The sequence below is a fragment of the Mobula hypostoma genome, chromosome 12, assembly GCF_963921235.1.
Source record: "Mobula hypostoma chromosome 12, sMobHyp1.1, whole genome shotgun sequence".
Taxonomy (NCBI): domain Eukaryota; kingdom Metazoa; phylum Chordata; class Chondrichthyes; order Myliobatiformes; family Myliobatidae; genus Mobula; species Mobula hypostoma.
Genome location: NC_086108.1, coordinates 19,753,278 through 19,770,156, shown reverse-complemented (window position 1 = coordinate 19,770,156; position 16,879 = coordinate 19,753,278). Strand labels below are relative to the sequence as shown.

The following is a 16,879-nucleotide window of genomic DNA, read 5'->3' as shown; positions in this document are numbered from 1 at the left end:
TCTTGTCCTCTTGCTTGAATCTCCCCCACTCTCAATGAAAAAAGCCTATCCACTTCAACTCTCTCTATCCCCCTCATAATTTTAAATACCTCTATCAAGTGCCCCCTCAACCTTCTACGTTCCAAAGAATAAAGACCCAACTTGTTCAACCTTTCTCTGTAACTTAGGTGATGAAACCCAGGTAACATTCTAGTAAACCTTCTCTGTACTCTCTCTATTTTGTTGACATCTTTCCCATAATTTGGTGACCAAAACTGTACACAATACTCCAACTTTGGCCTCACCATTGCCTTGTACAAGTTAAAATTCTACCTAAAGTTTCCCAGAGCTGGAGAAAGTCTCTTGGATGAGCAACAAATTGCCATGCCAAATTACTTGTCTTTAGGTTAGTGATGAAAGCACATCACCTTGCCAAATGTTCTGCCAGAGTTAGCAAGTCTGCAAAATCATTGCTGCAAAGGTTTACCTTGGGAGCTGCAAGTATCAATGCAGTCTCACCATGGCTTTGCATGTGGTCAAAGCAATGGTTAGCAAGTGGTTGGCTAAACCTTTGTGGGTTTATGAGTCTGGCATTCAAACAGTTAAACCCAAGTGTGGGAAAATTATTTTAATTCAGATATGTCTCAAGGACAAGTAATCTAATGCTGAAGTGTACTGGGAGGTAACATTAATTATCAATTGCCTGAAAGCACAACTGTAGTGCAAGAGAAATCTATTCCTGGCAGAACAGAAATTCCAGTTTAGTCAGAACCTGCAAGTTAGACAACTCAGAAGCTGTCTGATCACGGAACTCTCAAAATTTGGTCATTAAATACCTGATGCTTGCCTGGGTACTTTGCTCCCCCAGGTGGAGAAAACAAAAAGGAATGTGATAGTTGGAAGCAGGGAAAAAAAAGGGGGGGGTGCAAACGACTTGGCAGATTGAGTAATAAGACATTCTTGGAGTGCAAGATTTCAACCACTTCAGAGAATATTTAGTCTCAATTCCATTTATTTACAAACTAATTTGCTTTACCTTCACTGCACTCGCACTCAAACGCATTTGGGCGATCAATACATTTGGCTCCATGCTGGCAGGGTGTGCTGGCACACTCATCAATATCGATCTGGCACATATTCCCAGCAAAACCTGAAGCAAATGCACACACAGGCACACTCAGAAAAGTGAACAAGAGCACAGAAAACTTCAAAAGGCCTTTAAGGGAACAGTGACACTTATGAACAGGTAACAAAGAGACCAGGATAGAGAGTTCCAAAACAAGCTCAAATTGAAATATTTCATTTAAATTCTTAAATAAATACATCCTGATTTAAAAAAAAAAATGGTTTTTAAACATTGACTTTGAAACAAACTAATTCTCATAAAATTTTGTAACTGGTTCATTTTGTGAAGTCCTTCTGTGAAGGAAGGAAGGTTACTGATCTGGTTCATCCTCCAGACCTTGAAATGGCTAAGAGAGTCTCAATTATACCACATCTCTGTAATAGAGTTTAACAATAATTAAAAAAAACAGATACGTTGGATTATCCAGCATCATATAGTTCTAACACCTTTTAAATTTCTCGACAATTGCAATCATCTCTCCATCTAACTTAATCCAATTCACTAGTTATTGAAATCTTTTCAGGGAATGTGGTTGTCAGCATATAATGGGAAATATATCACTGTTCCTTTATTGTTGCCAGGTCCAAGTTCTTACCCAAGCTCCCACCCTAACAGTACTGAGTGTACTGCTTAGAGCAAGCAGCCAACTTCTGCCTTCAAGGACAATTAGAGCTGAGCATCAGTTGCTGACTTTCCAGTAACAGCCACATTTTCTGAAAGAATACAATAAATTATTAAGGATTTGATAACAAGAAGGATAAATAATGTTTCCAGTTTTGGGAAGAGTCCAAGGTTGGAAATGTTTGGTGGCCCTTCTTGTCGAAAGGGCAATTGAGAAGCTACTTTACCCAGAAAGTCGTTGCAACATGGAATTCACTACCCCAAGGAGCAGTTGAAGCAAATAAATTATCAAGATAATATTGGATAAAGTAGGGTTGGGCAGCTGGGGTGGTCATACCAGCTGGCTTGGAAGACACAGCAGTGCAATACAAGGTCAAAATAATTTTTTCATCCTATTTCAGAGCTGAACATTCTAGTTCAGTTGCATCTAAAAAATGCCACTTAATTTGCATTTGTTGCACAAGACAAAATATTTAAAAAGGAATTTTATTTAAAAAAAATACTTAGCATATGTTGACTCTACAACCTTGCCAGGGATTTATAGTTGGCTGAGTCACAATCAGCAGGAACAAGTTGATTATTCCTTGCCACGGATGATAAATGTCCTTAAATGAATCTCTACGAGCACCATTCCCCAGCCCTCCTTGTCCTATCATCATCAGATGAAGTTGGAAGACAGCATTACAACATACCTATACTTTGGATAGGATCCAGCTCCTATAACACATTAGTAGATAGGCAGTGCACGTTGAAAGGAACCTAACTGCGGATTAAAGTCTGCAGAGTGAAGAGCATATTTGACAACAGAAACATGGGAAACATCTGAGCACATTTCCCACAAGTGCTTCAGTACTTATCCCAACTCAGTCATAATCTTATTGAACAGCAGAGTAGCTTTTCAGAGAATGAGTAGTACGCTCCTGCTGTTTCTCCTGCTTAGTATGTACAACATTGACTATATTTGACCTCAGTGAGTATGAAACGACAAATGTAAAGCAAAGTTTGGGTGTGGGGCTGAGGTGGGAGGATCTGGTGGATATGTTTGGAGCAGTCAGGTTTGGCTGAGTCAATAGCCAACAATCTTCTCCCAAAAAGCCAGGGCTTCCTTATCACTTCTTGCTTTCAACCTGCTGCCATCTTCTTCTGGAAGTGTGTGTTGATCAGAGCAACTGAGTTCAAGGGAGGACTATCATTGCCAGTGGTTAAGTACTTACTCTTGGTTCATATAGGGTCGTAAAGAAAGCTTTTGGCACATTGGCCTTCGGAGTTCAAAGTACTGAGTACAGGAGTTGGGATGTTATGTTGGAGTTGTACAAGGAATTTATAAGGCCCAATTTGGAGTATTGTGTACAGTTTTGGCCACCTACCTACAGAAAAGATATAAATAAGAATGAAAGAGTACAGAGAAAATGTACAATGATTCTGCCAGTTTTAAAGAAAGATTGAATAAGTTAGGTCTATTTCTTGGATCAGAGAAGATTGAAAGGAGATTTGATAGAGATATACAAAATTATGAGAGGTATAGATAGGGCAGAGGCAAGCAGGCTTTTCCGACTGAGGTTGGGTCAGACTACAACTAGAAGTCATGGGTTAAGGGTAAAAGGTGAGATATTTAAGGGGAACATGAGGTGAAACTTCTTCACTCAGATGGTTGAGAGGTTAAGAGCTGCCAGAACAAGTGGTGGATTCAATTTCAGCGTTTAAGTTTGGATAGGTACGTGGATGGTAGGGGTATGGAGGGCTATGGTCCAGGTGCATGCCAATGGGACTAGGCAGTTTAAATGGTTTGGCATGGAATAGATGGGCTGAAAGTCCTCTTTCTGTGCTGTAGTTTTTCTATGACTATATCTGTGAGGCAATAGATGAGGGGAATTGGGATGAATGAAGTGCGAAATTCATCTGTTTCACATTCTTCTTTTCTGTTAGCTCATACTCCTGACCCTACCCCGCACGTGCAATGTCTCACTCCTCTCCCAAAGACTGTAAAGTTACACTCAAAGTTATGCTTTGGCTCAGAATAGGTGCAAAGGGGTTTTCAGTCTTGCTGGAGTGTGAGGGGAATCCACTGTCAGACAAAACGTGGCCAACAGTGGGAGACAAAGAACCAAGGTGAATTGCACAAGCACCTGCCTCTAGTTGAAATGGCACGGAGAGTGACCAGCTGCCTGGCAACAGCCAAGTGTGCTTTGGAATCCTGCTGCTTTATGCACTCAACAACAGAACTGCTTGGTAGCCTCCGGGAACTTGGGAGAACTTTCCAAAGAGGAAGGTGCCATTATCACAGGATTGCATCGATCTTCCTTCGCAAACAAGGAAATATTCATTAGCTTTTTGCAAACTTCTCAAATTATATGCTGAAACAGGTACACTGAGCAACAACCAACAGGAATGCAGATTCCTCTTTGTCACCCAGAGTGGAAATATTCACTGCAAGGGAAGTGAAAGGAGATAAAAGTGCACTGCTTCCTGTGTTCTCCGCATATCCCGATAAACTGCCAGGATATATCGCATCATGAACTTGTTTCACAAAATTACACCTTTCCAACACCTTATTTTGCACTAAGTAATTTTTTTTTTAAAAAACGTATCAGAGAGATACTAAACAGAGGACTTTTAATTATGAATGTATCTGCATGTGGAACAGGATGATGCTTAATACAGTTGCAAGAAAAAGTTTGTGAACCCTTTGCAATTACCTGGTTTTCCTCAAAAGTCTTTGACACAGACTTTTGCACAGTGCCTTATATATTTTGCTAAACATGCACTCGCCTGCACACAATCATCCTTGTAAACACAAGGGTATGATTGAAGTTGCTAGATACAATCTAAACCACTATTGCATAACTCATTAGTAAAATACTGTGAAGTACGACAGCAATAACCCCCCCCCCCCAAAATGAACCAATTCAGCCAATTCCTTCCAAGATTGCACATTCTGCTTCCTATAAGACACCGATCACTCTGCCCAATCAGATAAGGGATCTTGATTTTAGTGAATGTATTAAAACACATAACAAATGAATGAATAGCAAAGCACAGAAGCTCCAAGCCACACATTGGGCAGCAATGGTTCAGTTTTGTAACCAAACCTTTTGGTCATAGAATAACGCTGATAAAAAGCTGCGGAAAGAAAGGGCAGCAATAAAGATCCCATGAACAGCTGCATGGTCCAACAACCCAGTAGAAAGCATAAATCCTTATTAGTTGTTTTTTTTTTGGGGGGGAGTGGAGAATTATAAATACACAACCCGGTATATTTTTTTTAAACAGGCATTTGTTTTCAAGATCATTAGACCGAGACCTCTCTGGAGATGTCACCTGACCTACTGAGAACAAGGAAGAGAGACGAGTACAGCACAGAAACAGGCCCTTCTGCCCAGTGTCCGCACCAAACACAACGCCAAATTCAGCTAAATCTCTTCTGCCCACACACAACCGGTACCTCTCCATTCCCTGTATGTCCATGTGCCTGTCTAAAAGTTTGTTAAACACCACTGTTGTACGTGGCAGCAGAGTCCAAGCACCCACCACCCTGTCCCCACATATCTTTAACCTTTCCCTGTCTCACCTTAAATGCATGGACTCTAGCATCTGAGGTGTACAAAGTCCTGTAACGTTCTAATTGCAAAACCAGGATGATCAAACTGATGCCACAAAATACTTATCTGAAAAATATTTTAAGAAACAATCAATTTTTGAAGTTCCTGTTGAAAAGCCATGCCTAGTTGACTACTGCAGTCTGATGTCATCAGCAACCTATCTTTTATAGATGCTGTGTCTCTGCACAACTTTCCCTCCTCTTTTTTCCTCTCTCGCCTAGCCATCCCCATGTCCCAGCTGCAACGAAAGCTCTCCCTTGCCCATTGCTGCTACATTCCAATGTACCACTGTTGCAATATCATGAACGCCGAGCACTATTATTCACAAGTGAGCAGCTTAGAGCTCACAGATCACTTGCTTCCTCACACAAGAGATCCTGGGACGAGTACATTATTTTCCCCGAGGGGTGTGGGTAGCAAAGTGAAGAAAAGTCCAGCCAATGCTGTTGCCCTGCAGTGGGAAACAGTACTCCGATTATGCGCTTCTGAAGTGGCCTCTACAGCTTTCCTCACTCTCCACAATGAGGCTGCTTTCCATTGGTATGCAGAGCAGACAGCGCTCCACTGCTCCACTGCCTGCCTTCTTGAACAACACCGATCAGAATAGGTCCTGTCAGCAGCAGTCAGCCGCTACAAGGACTATGGGCTGGTTTCATTAAAAAATATGCAGCAGTGTCAGTCAACGAGGCTGGTTACGAAAGGGCTCTGGCCTATTGACAGAGGAGTAACAAAATCCGCTATCTGAATAATTTATTACTAGTTACTGTCAGAGAAATGACATGGTTATTCAAGAGCAAAGCTCGAAAAAAAGAACACCATCCTGGAGGGCAGGACACAGGTGACCACACTCTGCTTAATGGAAAACCTCCAACCATGTTTTTGCCTTAAATTCCAGGACAGGGAGGGTTGCAGTCCCTTCAGGGAAGTCACTGAGTGGCAAGCCTTTCGACCATCTCCATGCCCATTCTGGGATGCCAATCACTGAAATGGTTACCTCCCCAAGAACAACAATTCATCATTTCCAGCCGGGGGCCACCCCACATCCCCCACTGCCCAGAATATATTCTGAGCTTTTGCTTCCAATTTTCCGGCTGCTTCTTGCACGTACCCGAGCCTGTAGACTACATACACAGGCACATACCTCGATAGGAATGTGTGAAAGAGCATCACTGCCATCTCAGTCCCCATCTTAGTTATGATACAATTATTTATCATTCACTTCTCATTTAAGATTGTATATTGTCCTACCTCAGTACAAGAGAACGAAATGATTGTTACTTCAGATCCAATGCAGCATAAAAATACACAATAAGCATAAAGAACACAATAAATACAAACACAATCCTACAAAGCACAATGTAGAAGTAACTGCTATATACATAGACTGGATTTATGTACCTTTACATAAAATGGCACAAGGTGACGTGTATGTAGTGGTGGGTAAATCATCTAAGTACAAATGCACCTGCCATCAGTAATGGGAAGCATCAGCATTATTCTGATAAGAAAACTCAGATGACACAAGTTATCTGGAGCAGTCACTGGTCAAGTGCAATTGGGACAAATCATCCAATCCCCACCGGAGAAAATGTAACCCCAGAAGAATTCAGTAATTGAGGTGAATAGGGTTCAGGCTCTCTTTCTAGATTAGCTCTGAGTTACCGAGAAGAATCCCTTTGCCTTACTTTAAGCACAAGAGTAAGCTGAACTTGAAAACTTGTACTCACCAGGTGGGCATTTGCAAGCAAATCTGTTCACCTCGTCCTTGCACACACCATTATTGAGGCACGGCTGGCTTTCACACTCATCGATGTTGGTCTCACAGTATACTCCCACAAAGCCTGGTATCAACAAAGACATGGTGAGAGCTGCCCAGGGTTGTGCAAGCAGACTTATTAGCAGAAGGAGTTATGTCTAAAAACATGTTCCAATGACTTGAAATGAGAACTGTCTGTCTCTCTACAGGTGCTGCCTGGCCTGCTGAGCATTTCTAGTATCTGAGGAATTAACCTCCTCAATTTAGACAAGAGAAGTAAATTGCTGCTTCCAAATGGCTTCGGTACGGCTTGTTGGATGCATGCCTACCTTAGTTGTCAGGTTGTTGTTTCAAATCCAATTCCAGAACCTGCAGCCAATGGCCGGGTTGACTCTCCACAGCACAAATGAGGGAGTTTCATTTTGGGAGTACATGTTCAAATTGAGGTACAAGATCACACAGCACCTTATAACTGTGGAGCAGCCATTCAGATACAAGCCCAGGCCTCGCCACTGTGTGGCGCAATTGGTTAGCAGACAGCAGCAGTGACATTACTTTCCATCACAGGCCAAAGGCAGGGTTAGAAACACCCAACTTACAGCCACCCTGCCATACAAATGAGTTCGCATAATACCCTTAAATTCAGAAGTTTAATGCATTTACAAAGGGTTGTTTCTATGAACAGCAGAACTCGGTTCCTCTCTATTTCCAATTTTAATAATTGTTCCTCCTTATCGGTCGTATGTACTTTTGATGCTATTCATTCAATGCTGTGAAGGCGTGGTTACCACAGAGTGGTTTTTGTGTATTTTCTGATTACCAACAAAATAGATGACATCTATAACAATCAAACACATTTACTACTCAGGCCTGCATTTCCATAAACTATCCACTGCTCACAAGAATGACCTTCAAGTTTCTGGATGATCCAAATATTTGGTGGAGAGAGGAATATTATTCCAAACAGAGATTGAAGCACTGAAACAACATGCTGAGCTCTGCTCTTTCTGTACAATCAGAACAGCCAAGAAATCATCAAGCTTCTAAACCATCTATAAATTTGTTGATGATACAACCATTGTTAGAATCTCAGATGGAGGTGACAGGGTGTACAGAAGTGAGATATACCGGCTGGTTGAGTGGCGTCGCAGCAACAACCTTGCACTCAACGTCAGTAAGACAAAAGAGCTGAATGTGGACTTCAGGAAGGGCAAGATGAGGGAACACGAACCAATCGTCCTAGAGGGATCAGAAGTGGAGAGAGTGAGCAATTCCAAGTCAAGATCTCTGAGGATCTAACCTGAACCCAAAATATAGATGCAGCTATAAAGAAGACAGGACAGCAGCTATATTTCATTAGGAGTTTGAAGAGGTTTGGTTTGTCACCTAAAACACTCGAAAACATTCTACAGACGTACCGTGGAGAGCATTCTGACAGGATGCATCCCTGTCTGGTATGGTATGGAGGTGGGAGGGGTGGGGGAAGAAAGGGTGCTACTGAACAAGACTGAAAGTTACAGAAAGTTGTAGAATTAGCCATCTTAGGTACTAGCCTCCATAGTATCCAAAATATCTTCTGGGCACGGTGTCTCAGAAAGGCGATGTCCATTATAAAGGACACCCCCATCACCCAGGACATGTTCTCTGTTTATTGTTGCCGTCACTGAGTGTGATCACTGAATCACACTCAGTGATTCAGAAACAGCTTCTTCCCCTCTGCCATCCGATTCCTAAATGGACATTGAACCTATAAATACTACCGCACTTGTTTTAATATATATATGTTTTCTGATTTAATATATATATTACACATATACACACACGTATATATTTACTGTAATTGTTTACTTATATATTTTTCTTTCTATATTGCATTGAACTGCTGCTGCTAAGTTAGCAAATTTCACAACACATGCCAGTGATAATAAACCCGGTTCTGTTCAATGTCCAGAATACCTATATTATTAGAAGAGCCTAAATTGGCTTCAGTCTGTGGACATACTTGTCTTTCTTGGTTTCTCCATGATAATCTGCATAACTGACAATGTCATTGCAATCTGATACAGCTGCAAGTTTCACTGAATTACTGCAATTTATGCCTCATGACTATTTAACTTGCCATTTAACTTTATAGTAAGATGCAGAGATTCAAACATATTAAAGTTGAGTTAGTCTAATAATGTACTCAAAAATTACTGAATTAATTGTTATATACTCATTTAAAAAAACAATTCCACCAACCCACACATCAACTTGGGCTGGATTGACATTCTGCCATTTTGTTCATTTATTTTTGGGAGTTTTCCTTACATCGAGGCAGTATTTGTTGAGGAGAGAATGGAGATGTTCAATTATAGGGACACAACTGTGGTGCAGTGAGCAGAGGTGCTACCTCACAGTTCCAGACACCCTGGTGCAAGCCAGACCTCCTGTGCTGACTGTGTGGCGTCTTCAGTTTCTCTTTGGGACTGTGTGGGTTTCCCCCTCAATGCTTCAGTCTCCTCACACATGTATGGGTTGTTAAGTTGCCTTGCCATTCTGAATTGCTCCTGGTGCGCTGGTGACTGTTGGGGGGAGTAGAGGGAAGTACCGGGAGCATAAAATGGGATTAATGTGAGATAGAAACATAGAAACATAGAAAAGATCAGTGTAAGCAGGTACACAATGGTCAAGACAAACTCAATGGGTTGAAATTATATTCTCCTGCTATACGATTCCATGACCCTGATTAGAGAGCGACTCAATTATTACCAGCAACTATTATCTGGTAATTCCAACATAAAGCCTGTTTGCTGGGCCTCTGTCCCAGCTTTCCTCACCTGGCATACAAATGCACTTGAATTCACCGATCTGGTCCAAGCAGGTAGCATCATTCAGGCAGGGCATGGCAAGGCACTCGTTGATGTCCATTTCACAGCGTGGTCCAGAATAACCCACAGCACACTCACAGCGGAATGAGCCCTTGGTATTTACACACTTCCCTCCATGTTCACAAGGATTGCCCCCTACAAACAGAGACATGGTGTGAAACAAGGCTGCATGCATCATGAGCTTTGAGCAGCGGCAACAATGACTGATGCAAGAAGCACCATTTTTAACATTTTTGTCCTCTACCAAAACATACACTCCCTTTTCAAAAGTTATTGCTCTCGCTCAATATTTAAATCTCCTGGCAGCATTTGCCGGCAACACCAACCATCAAACAGACCATCTTCCCCTGAGTTTTAACAGATTCCAGCTCATATTATTCTTCCAATGCAGGAAGTTTTGTTTGGCACATGGGTTGAGGCAGGGAAATAAAAAGGAATGGGAGGTCACACCCGCAGAATTCTCAAAACTGTCTTGAAAGAACCTGGAGGAAGTGACCAGCAACATACAGCTCATTAAGCCAACAGAATTGCACTCAATTACAGTAGTGTGACCTCCACCTGCCTGCCAACCCCACCAACCTCAGCATAATTAGTTAATAACAAACTCTGAGTTGGAAACTGGACAGAGTTAAATAAAGCACCTGCATTGTTCTTTGAACTGGATGACTGACAGGAATGTTTTCCTCCCTCTCAACCTTAAAGGGGTCCTAGTGATTTCATCTTGGCCATTGAGGACATCTTCCTCTAACACAGAGAAACACAAAAGACTGATGTATCATCCAATGTTCCCCTTCATCATGGGATCATTATCCCAGACTTCCTCCTTACTTCCAATGTGGAAGTGCTTTTGCCACGTGACTTCAGGAGGACAAACCGGGTTGGGGTGAAGACAAAAAGGCAGGCTTACCCATGATATCCATATCCCCAAGAATGAATGAAAAGAAACCACCTTTGTTGGTAATCTGTGGAACACAATACGTTATGTGACAATGAGATGATGTGACTGCTTACCCAGAGAACATTCATTGATATCCTTATCACAGACGGTGCCTTTGTACCCAAGAGGGCAACTGCAAAAGAAACTGCTTTTGAGAGGGTTGGTTTCACATGTGGCTCCTTCGTGACAAGGGTTACTAACACACGCATCATCCACCTGACAGAAGATACCTAAAAATAAAGAACCACTCATTACCAAGCATATACAGGAAAAAACCTACTACTTCTGCAATTTTTGGAGAGCAGTAAATTTTACAGAATTAAGAACACTTCCCATTCACACTCCAATTAGTGCAAAAAGATTCCAGTTGGTAATCTGTTTTAAACAACTTCATCTATCACAATTTCTCTCTCTCCACTATTCCTATCAGGAGGAGGAGTTTTTTTTTAAAAAAAGGGTATTTATTTTGACTCTAGCCTTGAGGTCATGACATTGAATGCATTTGGACAGGAAGGAAAGCAAACCAACTGTGGTCCACCACTCCTACCAAAGAGCTTGTAACCAAATACAAAAGCATAGAGAAAAGACAAAATTATTTTTAAAACCAGGAGCTAACTAACATCAAACACTTCCAACCACAAGATTATTTGAGAGAGTCAAGGGGCCTCACATTGGGTATCGTAACTCCCTCTAAAAATAACTGCCTCAGTCATACATGTACCTGCACAAGGACTTATTTGTAGATTTTACTTGTGCTTTGACTGATCTTTTCCTCAATTTTGCAGAGCATTATTTCAATGAAAATCGGCAGCAGCATACACGTGGTGAAAATTTTTTAAGGAGCACTGTCCCGAAAAGTAGCTATTCTACAAGAACAGACAACCTGATCACCTCCAACCACCAGAAGCCCTTCTGAGTCTACAATGCCCTGAAGTCTAAAGAATCTTGGGTTCACCACCAGAAAGCACTAGGATTCATTTGAGAAGAATACTCAGGAGATTCTTGGATTGAAAACTCTACCATACATGGAAGGAAAAGAAGAAACCCTGCAGGGATCTGAAGACTGAGATCCATCATAAAACACATGGCCTGAAAAACAGATGGCCAATGGAATGAGTGTGCAGGTGATCCAGAAACTCACTGATACCAGTAATGTCTGAGGAATCTTCAACACTGTATCGGCCACCCATAGCCCAACACCTAAGAAAACACATTGCTGAGAGCAAGGAATCAATGCCCACCAGAAGGAATACTTTGGGGAAAACCACCTCCATATGGTTTGGCCATGATACTAATGTTCTTGATTCAATCCTACAGGAAAGCATCTGGTGCAGCCACACCACCATTCCAGATAAAGAGGCCATGGGATTATGGCTAAAACTCTGAAGTCTGGCAGAGAGAAAATGCAGTCAATTTTGTCATACATGATTTTTGGGAAGAAGGACCTCAAGGTTGCCATGTTCTAATCGGAAGGCTAACCCTTGCTGCCTACCACAAGGAAAATCTATACTCAGTTCCTTCACAACCACCTCATCCCACTGATAAAAATGCTTCCTGCCAGGTGTCAGCACAAGTCCATCAGTCAAGATTACAGGATCTTTAGAAGACATCAGAGCAGAATTAGGCTATTCAGCCCATAACACTGCTCTGCCATTCCATCATAGCGGATTTATTTTCCCCTCTCAACTCCATTCTCCTGCCATCTCCTCTTAAACTCCAACACAGTTACTAATGAAGAGCATATCAATCTCCACTGTAAATATTCCCAATAACTTGGTCTCCACAGCCATCTGTGGCAATGAATTCCACAGATTCACCACCCCCCAACTGCACAAATTCCTCCTCAACTCTGTTCTAAAGAGACATCCTATTGTTCTGAGGTTGTCCCTCTGATAGCAGACTCTCCCACTATTGGAAATTTCATCAGGTCAACTTCAAGAGAAATGACGTGGTGGAACCAACCAACCACTGTATGCGGCCTTTTTCCATCCTCACAACAGCTTCTGACAATTGCTTCTCAAATGTGATTGTCATCAGAAGTCCATCCCACTTCTACTTCAGTGTCATGTAAACAAAGATCATAGCAAAAAAGGTCTACAAGAGACCTGATCTCAGTACAGACCAGTACTAAGCATGAGTCAGCAATCCAAAGTTATTCTCAATCTTTCCAACTGTAATACTTCACCTCAACTCCAGGCTCACTTCCAACTGGAGTAGAACTCGTCTTCAGGATGAATGGAAATCTTGCATTCAAGAACAAAGGTTGCATTGTCAAACTACAGTCACAGGTGCTTGTGCATCTGCATATTTGGAGGCCATGTCATTGAGTTGTCCACAAACATACTTAAAAAATGAATTACACACTAATGCTTGCAAAACAATTTTCCCACTTTGACAACAAAGGTCCATAATGAAAGGTGGGAAACATATTCTCTAATCCCTTAAGAGTGGTCTACTTGCAATGCAGGCATTGACAACGTTCATCACCTTTTCCAGTACATAAACACAACTTTTGGCCATCTGAAGGCAGGAGGGTTTGAAGATCAACACTTTGTGCCTGGCTCACTGTTCCAATCCCACAGGTGTATGTGACTCATGGCAACTCAGGATGGAGGCACATCCAGATGCCACTCAATACTTTCGTCAGGAGTACAACAGCCCAGAGAAAGGGAAAAACACCTCCTAAATTACCTGCCTGTCCTCAACTGTACACCAAGCATCTCCTGCTCCACCCTAGGAAGAATTTAAAGGATCCACATTGGCCTCCTCAGATACCCCAAACCCAAAGACCTGGAGTGGGAACAAATCAGCCTCGATTCCAAGGGACTTCCTGCAGAGAAGACTGGCAGTGATCTAGACCTTAACCTTCTGATATCCCCGTCTAAAATTCATCACATCTATCTCCAATAAATTTTCTATCAGTTTTGTGCAAAAGTCAAAACCTCACCTGTGTTAATTATTGTTTCATTGTTCCATAAAGAGCATTCAGATACAAAAATATAAAATGGTCGATATACTCAGGCCAGGTAGTATGTGGGTCAGGGGAAAACAACTGTTAATGTTTCAATTTGAAGGTTCTGTCAAAATGAATGGTCTTCAACATGAACTGCTAAATGCTTCTCTTTCCACAGATGCTGCCTGACCTGCTGGGTGAGCGCAGCATTATCCTTTTCATCCCAGATATCCAGTATCTGCACTTTAAAAAAAATTATTTTCAAGTGTTTTTTGGTGCTTTATAATGTTAAAAATGCTACACAAATATAAGTAGTTGTTGCATTCAACATCTTGTCCAAATGTTTCTGAACACACAGCAAGAGTCTATGCTATCATGTAAGAATAATAATTGTTAGATTTGCAACCCTGATAAAGAACCCATGTGCCCTTATTTGCCTGTATGATTCTAAGAACAATTAAATCTTCATTCTGTGGCACTTTTAATTCTCTTTAATGGCCTTTTGTTTAGCTGTTAAAGCAATTGCAAACACTCAGTTTTGGCAACATTAAGAGAAGCAGCAGGAAAGAATGACTGAACCCAGCTGTGGGAGCTCAATAAGACGGTGGAAAGAACAGAATCACTAGGATACAACAGTTGTTATAAACTTAACTCCTTCACATCTTCTTTCAAAGTCTTCCCAGAGAGACAACAGGATGAGATCAGTTACATCAAGCATACATCAAGGGATTGTGAAAATGGATCTGCTTTGCAAGTCAATATGTCATCCAGATGTGCGAGCAAGCATTCAGCTTTCTCCTGCGTTACCTGGCTGCTGCTGAAAAAAACAACTACAATATCCTCTTCCAAAGCGTCTGTACCACTCTCTGCTTTACCTGGCTGCCAATTGACAGAGTCGACCACAGTATCCTCTTCCGAAGCCTTTGCACCACTCTGCTTTGTGGGACCTAATGAGCCAGCCCTGTTTTTATTTTGTCAGTTTTACCTGTAATCACTTCAGTCCCCAAGCCTGCATTTGGTCCTTGCAATCTCCAGAACCAGATCCTGGTCTCTCCCTACTTCTGATCAACATGCCTGCACCTGGGTACAACGCATTACCCCTGAACCACATGGACACCACTGACACCCACATTTACTTAACATGAACCACCCCTCCGCCACCTATGAACTGCCTGACCGCAAGATCCAGATTTATACGATTTCCTTTGCAGAAATTTAAAATCAAAGCCATCATCTCTATCATACTCTCCATCCACCAACTTCAAACCTGGTACAGCTCCAAAAAATGAACTAGACAGTTTACAAACGTTATCATATTTGAAAATAATTGATCTTCAACCTGCACCGTCACTAACACAAAACAACCTCCTCTAATACTGGTTGGCTCCAATTCTGCCTTATTTCAACTGCTGCTGAAGTTCTCCATGCCTTGTTGTATCTGCACAATGTATTCTGGATCACTTAAAATACTGTAGACTGTGTATTAATTCTTACCAAGTCCTGTTCACCCACTCTCCTACAACTGCTGACCCATGCTTACTGTCAACAAACCACTTCTTCAGTATTGAAATTCTTAACATGGTGCTCAAATCCTCTCATGGGCATACCTCTCATCATCAACCTGTCCTCAAACTCTGGCCTCTTCCATATTTCTAAGCTTCACCAATGACAGCTGTGTAATTCAGCACCAAGACCCTGAGCTCTTTAAATTCCCTCTTGAACCTTCCTGTCCTTCCCTTTCCTCCTCTCATTAAAACTTTCAAACCTCTCCCTTCAGCCAAGCTCTTGGTTGTCTACCTCAGTTCTCCGGTTCATCTCACTCCAGTGAAGCACTTGGAGATATTTTTCCTGCATTAAAAAGATATTATTTCAATGGAAATTACTGCTATATGAACAGAATAGAACTACAAATACAGAACAAAAATGTATGGTCCCTTTCTCAGTAAAGGGGATCAGCAGGCATTTGTCAGATAGCCACTCTTGTGCAGGACAATGCACAATGCTGGCTTGCGAGCAACAGCATTTTGCAGTTAACTGTTAAGCAGCAGGCAAAGATCAGTCGCACTGCCAGTTGAACATTAAAGTTTACACTGAAGGCCAAATATAAAACACATTCATAGTTACGGCAGATTTTAAAGATCTACAGTTGTTATTAACAAAAACTGCCCACAATTCAACATTTCATTTAGCCTCACCCATGGGACAAGAAGGTCTTTTTACAACTTAACATGGTTTGTTTGAATTCAGGGCACAAACCCAATAAACAGACAACTCCTTGGACAACTTTCCCTCAATACCGCACACACTTCACCACATGAAATATAATTTATAGGCATTAAACAATGTTTTTAACTGCGCCTGGACATACAATGGATATTTTTGTTTTTGCTGGGATACTGTAGCTTCTAATTTCACAAACATTCTTCCAAACTTGAAAAAAAGTCTGAATTTTTTCCAAGTTACAGTTTTGAGTGCATTATCAAAAGTTTTATCAGTCAACAGCAACAAGGTTAGAGGTTTTCATTTTGAGAAATGAAGGTTTAGAGTTATACCAGATTGGTTTTGTATATAACGAGCACCAAGGCCAGAAAGTGTGCTAGAGTAGTCAGGGCCTGTTTGGGAAGCAGAATGAAGGGGCATCTGCTGGGGCAGAACGTGCTAGGAGGGTGGAAGAGCTGGGGCAAAAGAGGGAGACAAGCTGCAAGGTTGGGAGGAGTGATGGGGAAAGAGGTGGGCAGCAAAACACTCTTTCCAACCAAACAGTTCTGTGAGTATCCTCAGTTCTGACAGAGATCCAAGGGCATCTCATACCATGGGAATAACAGTTGCAGCTGTTTGGAGATTACCATGGGAGGGTATTATGGCTGTTCTTGCTCTGAGATGACCTTGGACGAATTTAGACATTGTAAGTGAACAGGTAGATTCATTTGGCTGATGTGCATATGTATCTTCAATGGGAACAGAGTAACAGAAGCATGAATCTTTCATTTTCACAACATTGATTTGAAACCAACCAGAAAGATGAAATGAAAGTGCTT

General features: G+C 41.6%; 1 protein-coding gene across 1 annotated transcript in view; it reads right to left on the bottom strand.

Moving 5' to 3' along the window:
- LOC134354645 (neurogenic locus notch homolog protein 2-like) overlaps nt 1-16,879 on the bottom strand; it is a 196,466-nt gene that overhangs the window by 62,195 nt on the left and 117,392 nt on the right. Inside the window, exons 7-10 of the mRNA XM_063063700.1 lie at nt 10,963-11,118; nt 9,901-10,086; nt 7,053-7,166; nt 1,016-1,129 (exon numbers count right to left, since the gene is read on the bottom strand). Of these exons, the coding sequence (XP_062919770.1) occupies nt 1,016-1,129; nt 7,053-7,166; nt 9,901-10,086; nt 10,963-11,118 (570 nt within the window). The remainder of the gene's footprint in view (nt 1-1,015; nt 1,130-7,052; nt 7,167-9,900; nt 10,087-10,962; nt 11,119-16,879) is intronic.